The 19033-nt window shown below is 38.9% G+C and overlaps 1 protein-coding gene across 5 annotated transcripts in view; it reads left to right on the top strand.

Moving 5' to 3' along the window:
- The window catches only part of LOC101887834 (uncharacterized), a 188964-nt gene extending 170277 nt beyond the window's left edge, over nucleotides 1–18687 (top strand). For all 5 annotated transcript variants that reach the window (XM_011298072.3, XM_059130803.1, XM_005177004.4 and 2 more), the window contains 4 exons: nucleotides 7876–9244; nucleotides 9307–9418; nucleotides 9475–11025; nucleotides 11115–18687. In XM_011298072.3, coding sequence (XP_011296374.1) covers nucleotides 7876–9244; nucleotides 9307–9418; nucleotides 9475–11025; nucleotides 11115–17051 — 8969 coding nt within the window. In that variant the 3' untranslated portion in view covers nucleotides 17052–18687. The remainder of the gene's footprint in view (nucleotides 1–7875; nucleotides 9245–9306; nucleotides 9419–9474; nucleotides 11026–11114) is intronic.
- Nucleotides 18688–19033: the final 346 nt, after the last annotated feature.

The following is a 19033-nucleotide window of genomic DNA, read 5'->3' as shown; positions in this document are numbered from 1 at the left end:
CCGGAGCACAACGATAATCGTACTGTACCGCAGTCGGAGCACTAAAAAACGTAGTGTTCCGCAGTCGGAGCACTACAAAATCGTAGTGTTCCGCAGTCGGAGCACTACCAAATCGTAGTGTACCACAAGGCGGAACATTAAAAAAATAATGTACCGGTAGTGTACCACATGTGTGTTGTTTACGGTGGGAAAAATTTGAATGTTTGATGTTTTTTATAATGTAAATATAAATAATACAATTCAATATTATGAAAATAATTGCTGGATTTATTTTCTTTGCGAAATTGAAGAAAGTATAAAAATATGAGATTAGGTAGAAAGGATAAAAAGGAAAATTAAATTGAAAATTTAAATTCTCCGTGAAAAAGGGTATTTTAGTGGTTGCCACAAGTCTATGGATACGCCTGAAATTGCGTTATATATGAACCAGTAAAAAGGTTCATTCATTTAAAAACAAAAATTCTACGAATGAATGCAAGAATATGGGTAATAAAAGTTAGTGCCATAAAATTGTATATTTTGGTAAAAGGTCTAGTTTATTATCTTAGGTGGGCCGCTAAATGAAATCAATGAATGGTTTTTATGCAGATTATGTACCTGTTACTTTGTGGTACCGAAAAATCAGTGAATGTAGGTGCAAAAAATTAAATATTTTTTAAAGTATGGCTGAGGGTTTAAAATCAGTTTTATGATTTAGCCTTAAATAAAACCAAACATTGTACAGGTACCACATCAAAATATGTGCTGATATCCAGAATATAGTTTGCCACAATTTCGCATCGGAGTACAGGTAGTCTTTTATTATTAAGAACAATATTTGTTACAATATATGCAAAAAAGCCGATATCCTGCTGTTTAGTTCTTCTCAAACGTTCAGCAAATAATTACAAAAATGCCGCGACCTAAAAATATTATTCTTTTAGATATGTTCAATACAAATGAATCAAACGAAGTTGTGTGTAATTTGCAAAGTTGTAAGAACAAGGTTTTAAGTGTATATTCCGGAAATATAGAAAGACACTTAAAGAGATCACACCCTGAGCAATATGCAAACTATATTGAACAAAAACGTGCAATGAAATTACAAAATTGTGTTAACGAAGTATTACTGTATACTTTAATATTACTTTAATATTATTTTCCCAAATCATAAAAAAGCGTATTGATGCCAGTACATTTTTTTAATGTGGTACACTACGATTTTTTAGTGCTCCGATTGCGGAACACTACGTTTTTTAGTGCTCCGACTCCGGAACACTACGATTTTTTAGTGCTCCGACTGCGGTACACTACGATTTTTTAGTGCTCCGACTGCGGTACAGTACGATTATCGTTGTGTTCCGGTACAGTATCACTAAAATATTTTTTAGTGGTAGTGTACCGGTACACTACCGCTAAAAAAATTTTTAGTGATACTGTACCGGTACAGTACACAATGTTAGTGTACTGTTTATTTTCGAACGCTGTTTTTAAGTGAAAAATAAATAGACATTGCTACAATCGTTGGAATTTTTTGGCTCGTGAGGAAATTTTGGAATAGGAAAATTCGATTTTTTTACACTTGATGGCAATAAGAATGAATGAAATTTATTGAACGGAACGGAAATACACCTTTACCTGTATAGCAAACACAGATCTAAATTTTTCAAATTAATTTTATACGATTAATTTTTTTACAAACAATTGTTTAAAAATAATAAAAAAAAAAAGAATTTTGTAAATAATATTCTTTCATATTAATACTATATGAATTCCACATAACCAATTATGGTAATAAAAATCTAATTACTTTTAATTCGGACAAATATTGTGAATAAATACAGGGTGAGATAAAAAACTGCAACAAATTCAAACGTCATAAATTTTAGAATAAGTTTGGTTTGTTCGAATTGGCCACCTTTGGCACGAATTATGACCTTCAAACAGCCAATGAAACCGTCACACGCTACCCGCATGTTGCTCTGCGGTATATTTACCCATTCTCGGCGAAGCGTTTGCTTGAGGTGATCGACACTTTGACATTTTTTAGTGCCAATCCAAAATACTTCAGACACAATAGTCCAACGGATTGGTATCCGGAGATTTTGTTGGCCATTGTGCGCTGGAAATGAAGCGAGGAACCTCATTTTGTAACAATTCTTGGGTGGCGCGTGTTGAGTGCGATGTTGCTAAGTCCTGTTGAAATGTCCAAGGTCTGCGGCCTAAATGTTTGTGTGTGCATGGCTTTAATACACCCTCCAGAATATTTTCGCGATAATATTTGGCATTTATTCTGATGCCACGGTTAATACGAGCGGAGAGCGATCATCGGCTGTTATGGCGGCCCACACCATCACCATGGACGGCGCTTGATTTCTGGTGGCCAACCGAAGGTTACTGACCTTTTTGGCAATTAAACACGGTCATTTTGTTTGTTTACAAACTGCAGGACAACGAATGTTTTCTCATCGGAGAAAAGCAAATTCGGCAGTTCACCACTTTCGGTCAAGCGAAGCAACTCTTTAACTCTTTTGAGTGTATTTTCTTTCTGTTGCGGTGTAAGTTCTTGCATTTTTTGAAATTTCAATGGTTTTAGCCCGAGCTCATGATATAAAGGAACTTCTGTGCAGTAACTTCCGAATTAATTCAACTGTCTTCTCTATCAGACGAAAATTTCTTGCTGCCATTGATAACTAGTTTCTACGTCTTAATTTTAATCATCATAAAACAAAATATATCAATAAATCAAAAAAAGCGAAATATTTCATTCAATCCACAATATTTGCGAATACCATGCCTCGCCCCACTCCATCCAACACACACAGCTAATAGAATTTGCCAAAACAAATCTTATCTTTGTCTAATGCCAGAATGCTGAATGATTGAGCGGGGAGCACTGCCAATACGATAGATATTTGGTCAAGAAAATACCTCCTCTTCAGTGCTGGTATTGGTGGGTCGTTCGGTCGATCGCACACGTACCACTACACCCGCCAATAATGGCTGAATCAAAAACAGAAAAAACAAAGAGGAATTCCATAACCATAACAAATTGGGCTACAATTTGTCAGCTATGTGGGGAGAACCTAGATATTATATGGCATGTTGTTTTGTTATTGTTATTATTAATATTATTGTCGATGTTGCTGCTGCTTGTTATTAAACGAACAAGTCTGGCCTGTGCTTTTTTTTATTTATTCATTAATTTGTTGGCTTTGTAGACAAATAAAGATTATAAAAAAATATTATGATAATGTTTGCATATATTATAATATATATTATATACATACATGTTTCTATGTATGTATGCAGTGTATATAAGCGTGAATATTAAACAACTTGACGATTATAACAAAGGCAACTAGCCAGCCAGCCAGCCAATCCAGCAATCAACCAACCAACCGACAGAAGAGTAATCAACAGCTCAGCTAAAACGTCGGCTGGGCAAAACATGAATCCAATTCACAATATCGCTGTTGGAATAATCTATCTATATACACTCGATTCACTCGTGCAGTGTGTTATATGGAATATGAATAATTAAAGTGTTTTATTAGCAACTAGCCAGCCAGCAGCCTAAGCAAAGCTGTCGTCGTCGCCGTATCAAGCAAAGCAATTCTCCCTTATCTGTTTGCCGCCTTCTCCGCTCTGATACTATCGTGGTTAGGTTCTGGTTTATATTTGTTCATAGCATTTCGTCAAGTAGCAAGTTTTTATATATATATTTGTTTGCAAATTGTTTTTTATTGTTGTTGTTTTTGTTGTCGTTATTTGTGAATAAATAGTTGGTGTCGTTGTCATCGCCCCCTTGCCGTGTTTGTTGATCTTTGCAGTTTTATTTTATTATTATTATTGTCTGATATTCATAGAAGAATTACATACATACACATATATTCTGATGATAAAGCTAAACGATATATTTAAAATAAGTGTTGTCATATTCAGTAACGTAAGTTTTAGCTTCAAAAGGGGTGTTTTTTCCTTTCCTTTTGATCTCAGTTGTCAAGACACATTCCTCCAGTCTAGATATAAGAAAAAAAAAATAATAAATATCCTCAGGGAGATACATTCTCTGCTTAGACTGGAAGATAAACTGGATTGGATTAATAAACTTTGAAATTGAAACATATTTATTTCACATTGTAAAATAATTATTAGCATATATATTTGTTCTTAATCATTGTTGGTTTTTATTTTAATAATTGCTTTCAAAGCAATGTTACAATTGGCCGCTCAGGATGATATTTTCAAGGTTTTATGTTGCCCCACAGGCTTATTTAATATCTATTTGCTTAGATTTAAGTTGCTTTATTCTATTATAAAAAATAAAGCATTTTGAGATAGGGTACACAAGGTACGAAAAATATCCATTCGCGTTGCCAACTTTGTAAATTGTTTCTCTTCAATTATCCATGATTATTGAAGAAGAATTATCTCTCAAGAATGATATATGATTTTATAACATCACAAAAGAAATATTTAATAAAAGCTAAAACCTATAAAATAATACATTCATGCACCATCTGAATTGCTTTTTTTGTGAATAAAGATTCCAATATTTAATAATAATTTTTATTCAGTTGGATAAATCGGTTATAGAGTAGACCTGTATATAATGGGATTTTTTATTAAAAACAAAGTAAAAAAGCAGTTAAGTTCGGGCGGAACTTTTATACCCTTCACAATTTGGAAGGAACTTGAATTTTTTCAAAAAAAAAACTTCAAAAAATACCGCTCAAATGAAAAAATCCTTTATATGGGGGCTACACGAAGACGTGGTGCTGAATTAGTAATTTTTTGTCATAGGGTGAAGTAACGATTCCGACCTTCAAATACGATATTCGAAACAATTTCGGTGAATAATATCGCTTATATCATCACAATACCGAATAAAGGCATATGGGGGCTATACTAAGACGTGGATCTGCATTGACAATTTTCCTTCATAAGTCGTAGTACCCATTACGAAGTTTAAATACGAAATTTTATTCAATTCCGGTGAATAATGTCGCGAAAATACTGCAAATACCGAATATCTCGGAGTAGCGTTATATGAGGGCTGTACTAAATCGTAGACCTACATCGATAGTTCTGTTCCAGAAGGGTAAAGTACTTAGAGGGAACTCCTTGTGGATTTTCAGACTATTCCATTGTAAAATGTGGAATAGTTTTTCAGCCAGCAGAGCTTAAGTAATTGAAATTAAGGTTGTTAAATATGTTATTCAAGTTCCAAAACTGTTTGCTAGATTACAGTTCAAATCCATAGAGTAAATTTTTAAGCCATTCAGCAAAGTAAATTGCAACTATTTTCTCCAAATGTTTTTTTTTTTCAAATGACCATATAGGTAATACTTAAAATACACTTTTTATGCATTTCAGCTAGCTGAACTCATTCGAATTCATGTGATTTTTATGATGACCAGCTAATATTTACAATATCTATTATCTACAGAAGCTTCCTTAAACGCGCTGGTGTGTGTAGGTGTAGTTTTGTTTTACTTGACAAATGGAAATACCTTCATTCGCCAAACAACTCATCTATAACCCCATATCTCTGCGTGCGGATTATGGCCATTGTTTATTTTCACCTTTTTCAGTTGTTGTTCGTGTGTTCTACTCTTTCAATAATTATCAGCTTTATTGCATTACTCGACAACAAAACGGCGGTTGCTGGCTGCTGACGTCAGTTGTTCAAATATGTATGACTTTTGTTGTTTTATTAATTTTTATTACTCGTTTCATTTTTTTGTAGATACTGTCAACGGTATGAATATTAACACAAAACCCCACCAAAGCTGATAACAGCCACAATATTAGCAGCGAAATACAAAAAAAAAAATCCCAACCGAAAAAAAACAATGAAAACGAAGAAACCCATTCTCTATCAACAGTTATTGCGAATTGAAATCAAACCTCAAGTGTCTGGTTGGTTGGTATAGCTCCAACATGACTATGGGAAAACAATAAGTAGGAGAACTAAGTGGCATAGCCTGCCAGTGGGGGGAATGGAAGTTGAAATTGTTTATAACTTTATCACAGGCGATAAGAAATTGCAGATAATACTTTTTTGCCTGATACATTTCGAAGTGTGTTGGAAATTATGCTTGATAGGTATGGGTGGGGAGAACTTATTTAAAGTGCTGTCTTAGATAGATATCTTATATTTCCGACTTGGCACATGACTCACATGCCCAGAGATGTCTCATTTTCTTCAATATTGACAAGTCATTTGTGGTTGGGTATATGTGTGTTTTCGTTGGTTCTCCTTCATTCAAATGTTTATAAAAAACAATTATTTATTTACTTTGTTTTTGTTTTCGTTTTTCTTTTATCAAAAGTATAACAAGTTTAACTTTTTGTTGTTTCTTCTGCTTAAAATCCCACAGTAGTACTGATATTCTAAATTTAATGTCATAACAATGACTGGCTGACTGTCTCATTAGCTGACAAAAATAAGCGGCCCCGTTTTGGCGGGAGAGGCAGGGGTGCTTATCTTTAAATGTTTAATTCCATTTTTTGTTGTTATTTTCATTTGCTCTCTATTACTGTTCCAGAAATTCTAAAATGTTTGTTTTTTGTGTTTTTTTTTTTTTTTGATTATTGCTGATTTCAATTCCGTCTGGTTTATTTAGTTCCACTGCATTCTTTTTCAGTTTCACAAAAAAGTTTGTATGCAAAAAAGCGAGCAGCACGAGCAAACGCGATAAAGTCAAGTTGTTTGAAAGCGATTAGGATTAGATTTAATCAGCATATTTAATAAAGTCCAAATTGTTTCGATAATTTTGAGTTTTTGTAATTCAAACTTGTATTCAGTTATCTGAAATCGTTATTTAAAAAAATATCTTGAAGATTTTCTGCAATATTAACTCATTTTTATACCCTCCGCCATAGTGTGGAATGTTTACAAAATGAGGTTCCTCGCTTCATTTCCACCACAGAATGGCCACCAAAATCTCCAGATACAAATCCGTTGGACTATTGTGTCTGGAGAACTTTGGAGAGCAAGGTTGGCACTAAAAAATATCAAAGTGTCGATCACCTCAAGTAAGCGCTTCGCCAGGAATGGACCAAAATACCACAGAGCAACATTCGGGCAACGTGTGACGGTTTCATTGGTCGTTTGAAGGCCATAATTCGTGCCATTGGTGACCAATTCGAACAAATCTAAACTTATTCCAAAACTTGATACAATTTCCGAAATTTTTTTGCTTTCATTCAATAAAATTAAAAAAAAATGTAAAACTTATGGCGTTTGACTTCGTTGCAGTTTTTTTTTATCTCACCCTGTATATTCTTGATGAGCATAAAATTCTATGTCGATATAACGATGTCCGTCCGTCTGTGGAAATCACTCTAGCTTCTAAGTTGATAATATTTTACTCAAATGTATATTATGTCTGCAGGAGTTTTGGTATGAAAAATGGTCCATGCTGGTCCACGTTTTGAAGATTTTAGCGACATTATTCATCGGAATTGGTTCAAATTTGGAATTCGAAGTTCGTAGTGGATACTACAGCCTATGACAGAAATTGTCTGTGCAGGTCCACGTCTTCATATAGCCCCCATTGCAACGGTACCTCCCGATATTCGGAATTTTGATAGCTTTATCTACATTATTCGCCGAATTTTTTCCAAGTGTCACATTTGAATATTGTAATGGCTTATGACAAATGTTGCCTATAGACCGTTATGTAACGGCTACATTCGGTTTTTTAGGATTTTAACGGATTTTATTTTTTTTTTTGAAAATTGCCAAATTCGTTCCAAACGACGGTATTATTTTTTTTTGAACTTCAATTTAAAATTGATTACAAAACATTTCATTTATATCATTAATTTTGATTAATTATATGCATACAAGTTCTAACCAGATATATCTTCATTCCTTTATTTCAGATGATCCTGGCGGTACAAAAAAAGATCAGACGGAAACGGTAACGAATCTTAGCAATATGGAAGCTACAACAGCAACAACGCCAGCAGCAACCACAACAACAAAATATTATAACAAAACGAAGCTTCAACAACAGAATAACAATAATCAACAGTTACCACAAAATAAAAGTACAACAGCAACAACAAACAGCGGTAAGAAAGCCCAACAACAACAACAAACATATCGTGATTTAGAAGATAGGCAAGAACCACAAAAGAAATTAACAGCAAAGCAAGCTAAACAAGCTGCCAAATTGGAAGCTCAACAGAAGCAGCAACAGCAAAATGTCAAAAACGCTGATAGCCAGCAACAGCAGCAGCGACAACAGCAACAACACAACAAAAATGTTTCCAAAACGGTAACCTCGTCCGTTCTGGAAAAGGAGAAAAGTATAACTAATTCAAATTTACCTGCCACCACAACCAACATTGCACCACAGCAACACCAACCAACAACAGCAACCACCACCACCGCCAATAATGCCAATAAAAATATTAACAACAATCTAAATGTTGCTAAATCCTCCACCAGCGCCTCTGTCACGACCACAAACAACAGTGGCAGCAACATGGATTATGTGAATAGCATTAGTAATAGTTCAAATTTCAATAAAAGTGATACTACAACTAGCAGTAATAGTAATAATAAGGAACAATTATCAAATCCAACACCGAACAGCACTAGTGATAATTTCAATAGCGCTGGCCCTGGTACTGGCACTGGCGCCACAGGGTCGGACAATAACTGGAGTAATTCCAAATATCTACACAAGAAATTCAAACGCTTGGCAAGTACAACGGAAACAGAAGGGGGCGTGGGACAGGATGCAGAAAAGCTGAGAACCACCTCAATATCATCGGCCAGTTCATCAGTGTCATCGCCGCCACCACCACCATCAACTCCGGCATCAGCAATTGTACAGCCTCAAAATGAAACAACGAAACCTGCCCATGAAACCAATCAGCAGCAGCAGCACCATAATTTACAAAATGGCTATTTGATTCGACAGGAAGTGGTGGACAATGCTGTTTTACAAAATAAAATCTTGCTACAAATGGCCCAACAGCAACAGGTGGTGGCCAACAACACGTCCACGTCCAATAATCCTGCAGAGCTATCAAATGGCCCCAATTCGTCTGCCTCGTCGGCGACAGCTACAAATGCCAGTGGTGGCAGTGGTCGCTATATTTGTCCCTATTGCAACTTAAGCTGTACCAAACCATCAGTGCTACAAAAACACATTAGAGCCCATACCAATGAGCGTCCTTATCCTTGTGATATTTGTGGCATTGCCTTTAAAACCAAAAGTAATCTTTACAAACATTGCAGGTGAGTTCCCGCAAAACTCCGTATATCTTCAAGTGTTTTAATTCATTTTTCTGTTCTTTTAGATCTCGTTCCCATGCTGCACGCCAGAAAGGCATTGAAGTGCCACCCGATGCCGATGATGGTCTATCAGATCAAGATGTGGACCCTGAGTTAAGTAACAGCAGTTCGGAAATGGTAAGCAGGGTGCATGCTAATAGCAACCTAAAATTAATTTGTTTTCTCAATTTCAGCTAAGTCGCACGGATTCTCCCATGGAGGATGTTGCCATAGTCTCACAAATACAACAGCAGCAACAACAAATGAATGAACCTCATACGCTGATACCGACGCCCATGAATTCAAATTCCTCAATTGGAGCCTCGCCGTTACCGTTACCAGCATCACCTGCCTCTCGCGGGTCTGCCCATCAGGCGGGAACCCAACCGCAGCCAAGTCCCATAGCGCATCAACAACAACAGCAACAGCATCAAAGTCAATTGCCCTTGGGTTCACCAGCAGCTGGAACTTTGGCGCCAACCAGTGCCACAATAAACCAAAATAATGTTGGCGGCAGCAACAGTTCCGCTGCTAAGCAAGCCATCGATTATAAGCCATATAAACCAAAATTTCATAATGCGGCCTTGTACAACTCGCCAAAAGAGGCTGCAGCAGCAGCCGCTGCTGCTGCCACCACAAACATTGTATCTGCGGAAACTAATCCTACGCCCGCAGCTAATACAAGAGGGGAATTTGTGGCAACATCACAACCCCCACCTCAAACTAAACAACCTGAAATGGGAATTGTAGCCGGATCTACCGGTGTATGCCTGCCACAGGCTCTGAATCATCAGCAATACCAACAACTCTTAATTGAAGCACAAAAATATGCTTCGTCCCAAGTTGGCCATTCACCGGCCGCGCCAATTGGAGGTGGATCAGCAGCAGGAGGAGGAGGCCAGCCACCCTCCTCTGTACAACACCAACTTCATCATCATCCCACATTATCCCCCAGCACCCAAATCAAATTAAATAATCACATTAGTAGTCATCAGCTGCAGCAGCAATTGCAACAGCAACAACAACAACTGCATCAATTGGCCCAAGCACAAGCAGCACAACATCCACATCATTTGTTGGCTCCACCTCCCGCAAATGCTCTGTCATTGCCCCTGGCAGCGGCTGCATATTATTTGGGCCCGCCACCTGGAGCCTTTTACAATCCCATGACTGTGGCCCATCAACAGGCCTTTGCTTCGTTGCATTTAATGACGCAACAAGAGCAACAACAGTTCCGTCACCAGTTACAATTGCAACAACATTTGCAGCAACTTCAACATTCCGGTGTCATAACACCAGCGACAGTGGTGGCTGCTCCCCAGCCTCCACCACCTCCGTCTCAGCCCACACCTTTAATCGCTGTTGCACAATCTGGACCACAAACTGCCTCCTCTCCATCGCCAGGGCAAAATCACATTAAAACACACACACCGGTAATGGGTAACACCGGAGTCGTAAGGCCCACCCCGACCAGTGTCAACAACACCGCACTACATCTTTCTAAACCTAGTCCAGCTGCAATACCTGCCACCAATGTTCCGCAACAGAGTCCTTTACATTATTTGGCCAGTGCTGCTTTAAACAGCCAACCAGTTGCAACCGTTGCAAATAACAAACTAGCGGGGGAAATTGTATCGTCGGAACCATTGCAACAGCAGCACCAAATGTCAAATAACGGCGGTCACCAGCGTCCTAATGCAAATCACAATTCACAAAATTCAAATAATGCCGGAGAAGTACCTTTGGTAAGTTAAAAATATTTGAAAATATAATTACGTCAAGAAAAACACATTTTAATCTTTTTTGTTGTTTTGTTGCTTTGATTTCCTTTCAGAACAAGGAAAACCTTCATGAGCGCATCAACAAAATCATATCCCAAAATGAGGCTATTGTTGAGAACAAGGAACTGTTGCTACAAAAGAAATATCCAAAAACCTTAAATCGTTCACGGAGTTTTACAAATGCCAATAACTCGGCTGCGTCTGGATCTTCGGCGGGTAGCACGCAGACGTTGCAAAGCACAACAGGTGGACCACCGAGTGAATCGCCGACAAATGCCAAATTGGCTCAGGTTATAGTACAAAAGCAGCAATTACAACAGCAGCAGCAACAGCAACAACAATTGCAGCAACAACAGCAGCAATATTTATACCAACAACAATTACAACAACAGCAGCAACAAATGCAAAAGCAGAGGCACATGTATTCTGAAAAAGTGAATATGGAAGATGTTGTTTTACCCCTGAATGGGACCTCTAAAAATGTAATGTCCAAACACCTGCCAAATCAATCGCAAACCCAAGCCCTTCCACCACAATCCAACCAGCCACTAGCAAATCAGGGTCTACACCCTTCCCAAATGCATCCATATCGTGGACCAAACTCTACGACAAACACCCAAGCTAATTCCCAACATCAAACTCCTGCCTCTACAAATAGCCCTGCCATGGCAAATGTGCCCCTAAATCTATCGGCAAAATCCAAGGCCCCGATTGTTGTGGAGGAACGGATTGATTTGTCAACATCGAAACAACCCCAAGGTCCACTGCCACAACAGCCGCCGCCAGCTACACCGCGAAAGCGACACTCCATAGAACAAGCCAGTCAACCAACTGCCATAGTAAATCCGGTCGCCTTGAATGAGGCCTCAAACTCTTCGAATTCTAATTCACAAGCTGCACATCAAGCCACCGCCGTCGCCTCCTCCTCCAGCTCAGCACCAGCAGCTGGCAAATATGCTCCCAATCATTCCATTATCAAAAATCTACTACTTAATGCCCGCGGCTTGGCAGTTCCCATGGGCGAAGGAGAAGATGCCGTTTACATATGTCCCCTGTGTTCCACGGAATTCCGCACCGCCGAAGATTTACAATTGCACAACAGCGCATATTGTCAGGGCAATAATAGTAGTGCAAATTCTCCTGCCTCATCACCATCACACAAATATTTTCGCTCCAGTTCGATACATTCTCTGAATATGAGCGATCTGAAAATTCTTTCCAAGAATCCCTTGTCTTTGGCCAAATTGGCATGGTCCCAATTGAAGATAAAGCCCAGTAATTTGGTGCTCGATCGCTTGAGTGCATCGCAGGCGAACACATCGAAGAGTAATAGTAGCACAACAACCTCGGAAACCTCTACCCAGCCAAGCTGTTCCACAACAACACAATTGGCTGCTGGCACCAGCAATTCCACACTGGCCAACCAATCGACATCAACCAGCAGCAGCAACAACAGCGGTGCAACGGCAGCGAAATCTCATTTAGCCCTCAATGATATACCAATTAGATTTGTTGATGCCCCCTTGCCCTCACCAGGACCGCTATTGGGTAAAACCCCCTTAGTTGACTATACACCCAATGACACCAAACACAAATCCGAGGAAGTGATCATTACCAAAATGCACGATGATCGTATGTATACCAATATGAACTTCAACGAACACCATCATCATGCAACAGTTGTGGCCTCCTCCGCCTCCTCATTGGCCATCAATAATAAACGTTTGAAGTTTGAAACATCTGCCAACAACAAACGCCTAACCAACATTACCAGCGGTGGAGAAATGCAACCCCTAAACCCCCTCGAACTCTCTAAAAAGGAAGAACGTTTAAAACGTTTTACCTCCTCCGGTGGCTGTATGATACCATTGTCGGAATGTGATGATGTCGACAAAAGTCCAAAAATGATAAGAACTCCACTGCTGTCAGGAGGTAGTTTCCAAGAAGTCTCACCTAAAAAGGAAACGAAGTTGCCTGTGCCGCTCATCCAAGGTGCTCAGCTGACACCAAAACTAGCGCTGGGTTTGTCCACGTCGTCTTCTGGACCCCAGCATTTTCAATTCCCTCCCATAAATCAAATAACAGCCTTCAATCCGTTAACTTTGCCGCTAACGGAAAAGGTTATTCCCTATGTACCGGGTATACCTGGACCCAATAGTCTAACGCCACAAATGCATTTGGCACAACAGCCGCAGCAGCAACAACAGTTGCATTTACAAGTGCCGCCCCAGCAAAAGCCAAGGACTGTAAGTCCAAACCGCAAACTAGCATTGAGCCCCAATGAACCGGGAACTTCCTCCAATAAATCCGTGACAACATTTGGTGGGGTACAAAACGTGCCAAGTGAATTCTCGAAGGCTCCACCCACAGCCAATATGCGCAATGTCAAAAATTGGAATTCCACCAGCGGCAGCAGCAGCAACAAACTAAATTTGCCAGTAGCTGCAGCTGGCGGAGAAGTAAAACAGTCATCAAAGTCGTTCAATTTTTTGCGAATGGCTGATAATTTAAGTCCCCGCAAATTAATGGCCGAAACCGAGACCAGACATTTCAATTTGGAACGTGTGGCCAAGGATCAGTTGAATATACAACAGCCTACATCTGTTTCAAATATTGGTGGTGCCCAAGCACTGTCTCCCACGGCAGCTACTTCATCATCAACGCTTACACCCCTGCATGTGGATACCAGTCCCGGTCAGGTAGGCCCAAATGAATCGGCGATAATAATGGAAAGCAAACCTAAATCCAAGTTCTTGAGACCAACCAGCTTGCCACTAAGGCCAGGCACATTTACACCCAAACGTCACCATGGCATAACACCTACAGCCAACACCTTGCCTCTGATATCGCCCGAAACACCAAGACCCTCAAAGGAATGTGTACAATTATATTTGAATGGCAATTCCTACACCTATTTGGGTCTGAAATCGAGTACGAAAACATTCTATTGCACCCTCAACTGTCCACAGCCCTCGTACGTCCAAGACATGCATAAGTTGTCAATGTACAGCATGTGGCAACAGTGTGCCGAAAACAATCCCCATCCCTTGGGCTTGAAACCCAAAGAAGTTATGTCTTTGTATGATTCCAGACAAAAGGTGCAAATCTACAATATGGCTGAGAGTAAGAAGCTGGCCTACACCGTGGTGGATGCCCAGCAGATGGTCATGACGCCCTTCCTAAGTAGTCAGGATAAATTTTATCATCATCAATTGAAACGCGTTGCTGTCAGTGAAGAAGAATCAGCTGCCAATAAAGAAGATAATAAATCGACTGCTGTTGAGCACAGAGATTCCAGCCAAATGTCAAATAATTCCGCCTCAACATCCTCCTCCTCTTCGCAAACTCTGGTCGGTGGTTATGAGTCGAACGAAAACTACACCTACATACGCGGAAGGGGACGTGGCAAATACGTTTGCTCCGAATGTGGCATACGTTGCAAGAAACCTTCAATGCTTAAGAAACACATCCGTACCCACACCGATGTAAGGCCCTATACCTGCAAGCATTGCAATTTCAGCTTCAAAACCAAGGGTAATCTTACCAAACATATGCAGTCTAAGACCCACTACAAGAAATGCATTGAATTGGGTCTCAACCCAGGCCCCATGCCAGCCGATGGCGAGTTTTTGGAACCTGATATGGAATTTGACCAGCAATCATCCACGTCGGCCGGTGGTAGAACTTCCTCTATGGGCAATGCTGAATCGGATACAGATGGCGATTCAAGTGATAACGAAACCGAAAGCAGCAATGAATCGGATTCAGCTGCAGTTACCCGGTCGAGTGTTCCCAGTTCTGTGGCACCACCAAGTATAACAGTTAATGCTGCCAGCGAAGATAACAAATCACATTTGGAACATGAAGCAGCCAGATGTTTGCTCTCGCTATCAATGACACCTCCCATACACAGCCAGTCCACAGAAACGTCTGCCCAAATGGTGGTGACAACTGTAATGGCAACATCCGCCACAGCCACGACAACAACACCATCTGCCATACGACGAGTCATCTCCTATACATCACCGAAGCCGCCATTTGACTATCAGAAACAAGAGCAATACTATTCGAATCCCGAGGAGGCTATGCCCAAAAATAAGGCAATTAATAATTTCGAAGCAGCGCCAATGGACCTAACTAAGCCGCGTAGCTCGGATGTGAGTGTTACAACAGTAAACTCTCTGCCGGCGACAGTATTGGTCCATGCATCTTTACCGAATAGCAGCAGCAACAACAAGCAACCATCTTTGTCCTCATTACCAGGTCCCGTGCAAACACAGGCCCAAATTGACGATGTCATTTTCGGTGGTAATCGTGACGAATCGGGGCTCCTCAAAACAATGATATCGGTTTCATCCAAAGTGGCCCGCAGTCAACCTGGCATCTCTGAGGAGGTAAGGAATCTCAATGAAGATATGATGTTGTATGATTATCGTCGTGAACAAACCCTGCAATATAACAAAATCAAACAGACCCAATTGAGTCGAAGTCTGGCCAGTACAGCGAATGAAGTGGCGACGACAACAACTATGGCCTCTTCCAATGCATATGTCAACGCTATGTCATCATCGACTGCCACAACGGTTACGCAAGTTTGTTGTAGCATAAGTTCAGTGACGGCAACAGTGATAAGTAGTCGGGACTCTGCCATCGTATCGAGTGGTGTGACGACAACACCAGCAGTAACCACAGCGGCCATTATGGGTGAAAAAAGTAAAACTGAAATACCCGTGCAAGTGCCAAAAATTGAAGTCGTTGAGCCTGTGGAGCAAAGTCCACGAACAAAATCAAATGAAGTATCGTCCTCCGCATTTCATCCTGCCTCGGTCACAAACGTGGAGATACGAAAACCACCACCTGCCAACCAGACCAAAACATCATCCGATGAAAGTGAGGAAACCGATGATGAACCACCCGCCAAAAAACATCTGACAATGGGCAGTGAGGAAAAGATTTCCGGCCACAATTCTAATTTACCTGCGGCGGTCTTGCAGCCAGGAACCACCGATTTTTCGGGTGTACTTTCGGGAGGATCAAACAGTAGCAGCAGTGCTGGTGGTGCCTCCTCCCAACTACCCACCCGTACCGTAATTGTGGGCGAAGATGGTTTTACCACAACGAACAATGAAATATTACCCGTTCATCCCAAGGTACCACCTTTGACCAATGCCGATGGCCGGCCGGTGTGTTCCATCTGTTCGAAGACCTTCCAGAAACAACCACAATTGATATTACACATGAATATCCATTACATGGAACGAAAATATAAATGTGATCCGTGTGGAGTGTCTTTTCGTACCCAGGGACATTTGCAAAAACATGAACGATCGGAGGCGCACAAGAATAAGGTGATTATGACCTCAACATTTGGAGTACCCACGACTTCAAATCCGCGACCTTTCGAATGTACCGACTGTAAGATAGCATTTCGTATCCATGGTCATTTGGCCAAACATTTGCGATCCAAGACTCATGTGCAGAAACTTGAATGCCTGCAAAAATTACCATTCGGCACATATGCTGAAATCGAAAGGGCTGGCATAAGTCTAACTGAGATCGATACCAGTGATTGTGAAAACTCACTGATATCATTGCGTTTACTGGCCCAGAAGTTAATTGAAAAACATCCCTCCTCAAAATTGGGTAGCTACACGACACCATCGGGTGTGCAGGATAATAATTCCAACACAGGTTTGGTGTCACAGGACAGCGCCTCGGAAGATGGCTTCCAAGCGGCGGCCAGTGCGGCTGCATCGGCCATAGCTTCTTTGGATAATGATAGTGCTGCAAATACCCCACGGCGGGCCAATTCCACCTCGGAAGATGAAAGTATTGCCATGGCTTTGAATAATAATTTGAAAAGACGACTGCCCGGCGCCTTTAGCAATGGTGACGATAGTGATAAGGATATACAGGATGACAAACGTCTGAGACAAGATCTTGGCGGTAGCCATCAAATGCAATCGGCGGCTAGTCCACCAGCAAACTGACATTACATTTTCGCCTATCCCGAAAGATGAATAATGTTTGCATCGCCCCCATCATCAGCATCATTATGACAAACGGCAACAGCATCAGGTCTATTTGATAGCACCCCAAAGCCTATTATGTACATGAAAAGTCCACAATATCATAGGCAAAACCCCAAGAAGGAGGCAATAATTCAAGATCATACAAATATTTTGCCATACACAAATACCAGTTACCAACAGAATTATCATACTCAATATTGTCATTTGTCGACTTCCCCACCGTCAGCAACACTGAACCGCTAAAACTTGTTGAATAACCCACTGTTTCTTTTTTTACCAGAATCACAACTCTCAGGACCAAATTTCCTTATTACACAAAAACTTTAACAACAATCCAAAAATAAAAAATAAAACAAACGATGAAACCAACTCTCTACTCATCATATCCCTACAAACATATCGTGTTGAACAAGAACATTTATATAGAAAAAAAAATCAAGGCTTTAAGCATCTCCTTTAAAAAATAATAAATTTAACAAGTTTTGGCTGGTATTACTTGGGATAAAATGTCATACACTCACCCCCACCACCCACCCCTTTTCTAAAAACAAATCAACAAATATATTTGATATGTATAACTATCAAAAAACAAAGCTAACAGAAATATATCAAAACATTTACACAAACACTTTTACAAAAACCTCTCTCCCCCCCAAAAAAAAGAAAATTGAACCGGAAAAATATATCATTTTTGTAAAAATGCTAACAAAGTATATTTCAATATTCTTAGTCTATACTGTACATTAGATACTTGATAACAAATACTTTATAAACTATAAAATTAAACTGTGGTACTGTTTTTGTAGAAAAAATCGATAGTCATAATTAAAAAAAAAAAAAAAAACTAAATTTGAAATGTTCCAAAGGGAATTTTCTGTTTTATAAAATAATTTATTTTTGTCTAACAAAACATCTTAAGGCTTCTTTAAAATGTTAACTATATTAATTTTCCCTTTCATATTTTTGTGATTCAAAAGAAAAAAGTTAATAATAACAATGAAATAATCAATGTTCTTCCTATGTTTTATGAAAATTTTCAATACTTATAGAATTGTTAAACTTTTACTTTGTTTTACTCTTATATATATATATTTTTTTCTTTTTTAAATACACTAAAGTTTAGTTTAAAAAAAGGATTACAAGAAAAAAAAAAAAAAACCAACGAGACTACGAGACTCATATATAAAAAACATATTATTATTTTATTTTTAAACAACAATTACACTGAGCTGCAAGAAGAATAATATGTTCAAGAGGTGACCAGAACAATGTGGATTTTTTAGGATTTATTCTTAATGTATTTTTTTAGATTTATTCTCATTGTCTTTTCCCAGCTTCCATGCAATTTCTCTTCTTTTGTTTACTATTTCAAATGAAAAACTAGGAAAAGAAAGTGGACTGTAGAGAATTTCATGAATTAGTATCAAATATAATTGGTCTTTACTTGGCTAATTTCTGATTATACAGTTTCTGTTAAAACTACACCATGAAACCCCTACCTTAAACTTCTAAATTTTTAAATATCCTCTTTTCTGCAGCTTTGTGTTATTATTGCCTTTTTAAAAATTGTGTTTACAAATTCGTCAAAAAACAACTACTTTAGTTAAGAATTTAGTTGCAATTGTATAGCAGACTTCTTTATTTTTAGATTATATATAAAAGAATAATAAAACATAAATGTTGTACAAAACAAAAGTATCATCTAAACAGAAAAAAAATTAATTTTATTTTTAGTTTATATAAAACATTATGTTAGTGTAAAAACTATGCTTAAGATAACATAAAGAAATGTGGAAACTATAGTTAATATAAGTTTAAAACTTGAAAATCAACAAACAAATTATATTATACACATATTTCATATACAAATTTGAATTACAAAAAAATGAAAATAATAAACCATATAATTTTTACGTAGAAATAGGTTATATTTATGTATA

The sequence above is a fragment of the Musca domestica genome, unplaced genomic scaffold, assembly GCF_030504385.1.
Source record: "Musca domestica strain aabys unplaced genomic scaffold, Musca_domestica.polishedcontigs.V.1.1 8, whole genome shotgun sequence".
NCBI lineage: Eukaryota > Metazoa > Arthropoda > Insecta > Diptera > Muscidae > Musca > Musca domestica.
Note: the sequence above shows the minus strand (reverse complement) of the source record. Positions and strands in the feature narration are given on the sequence as shown.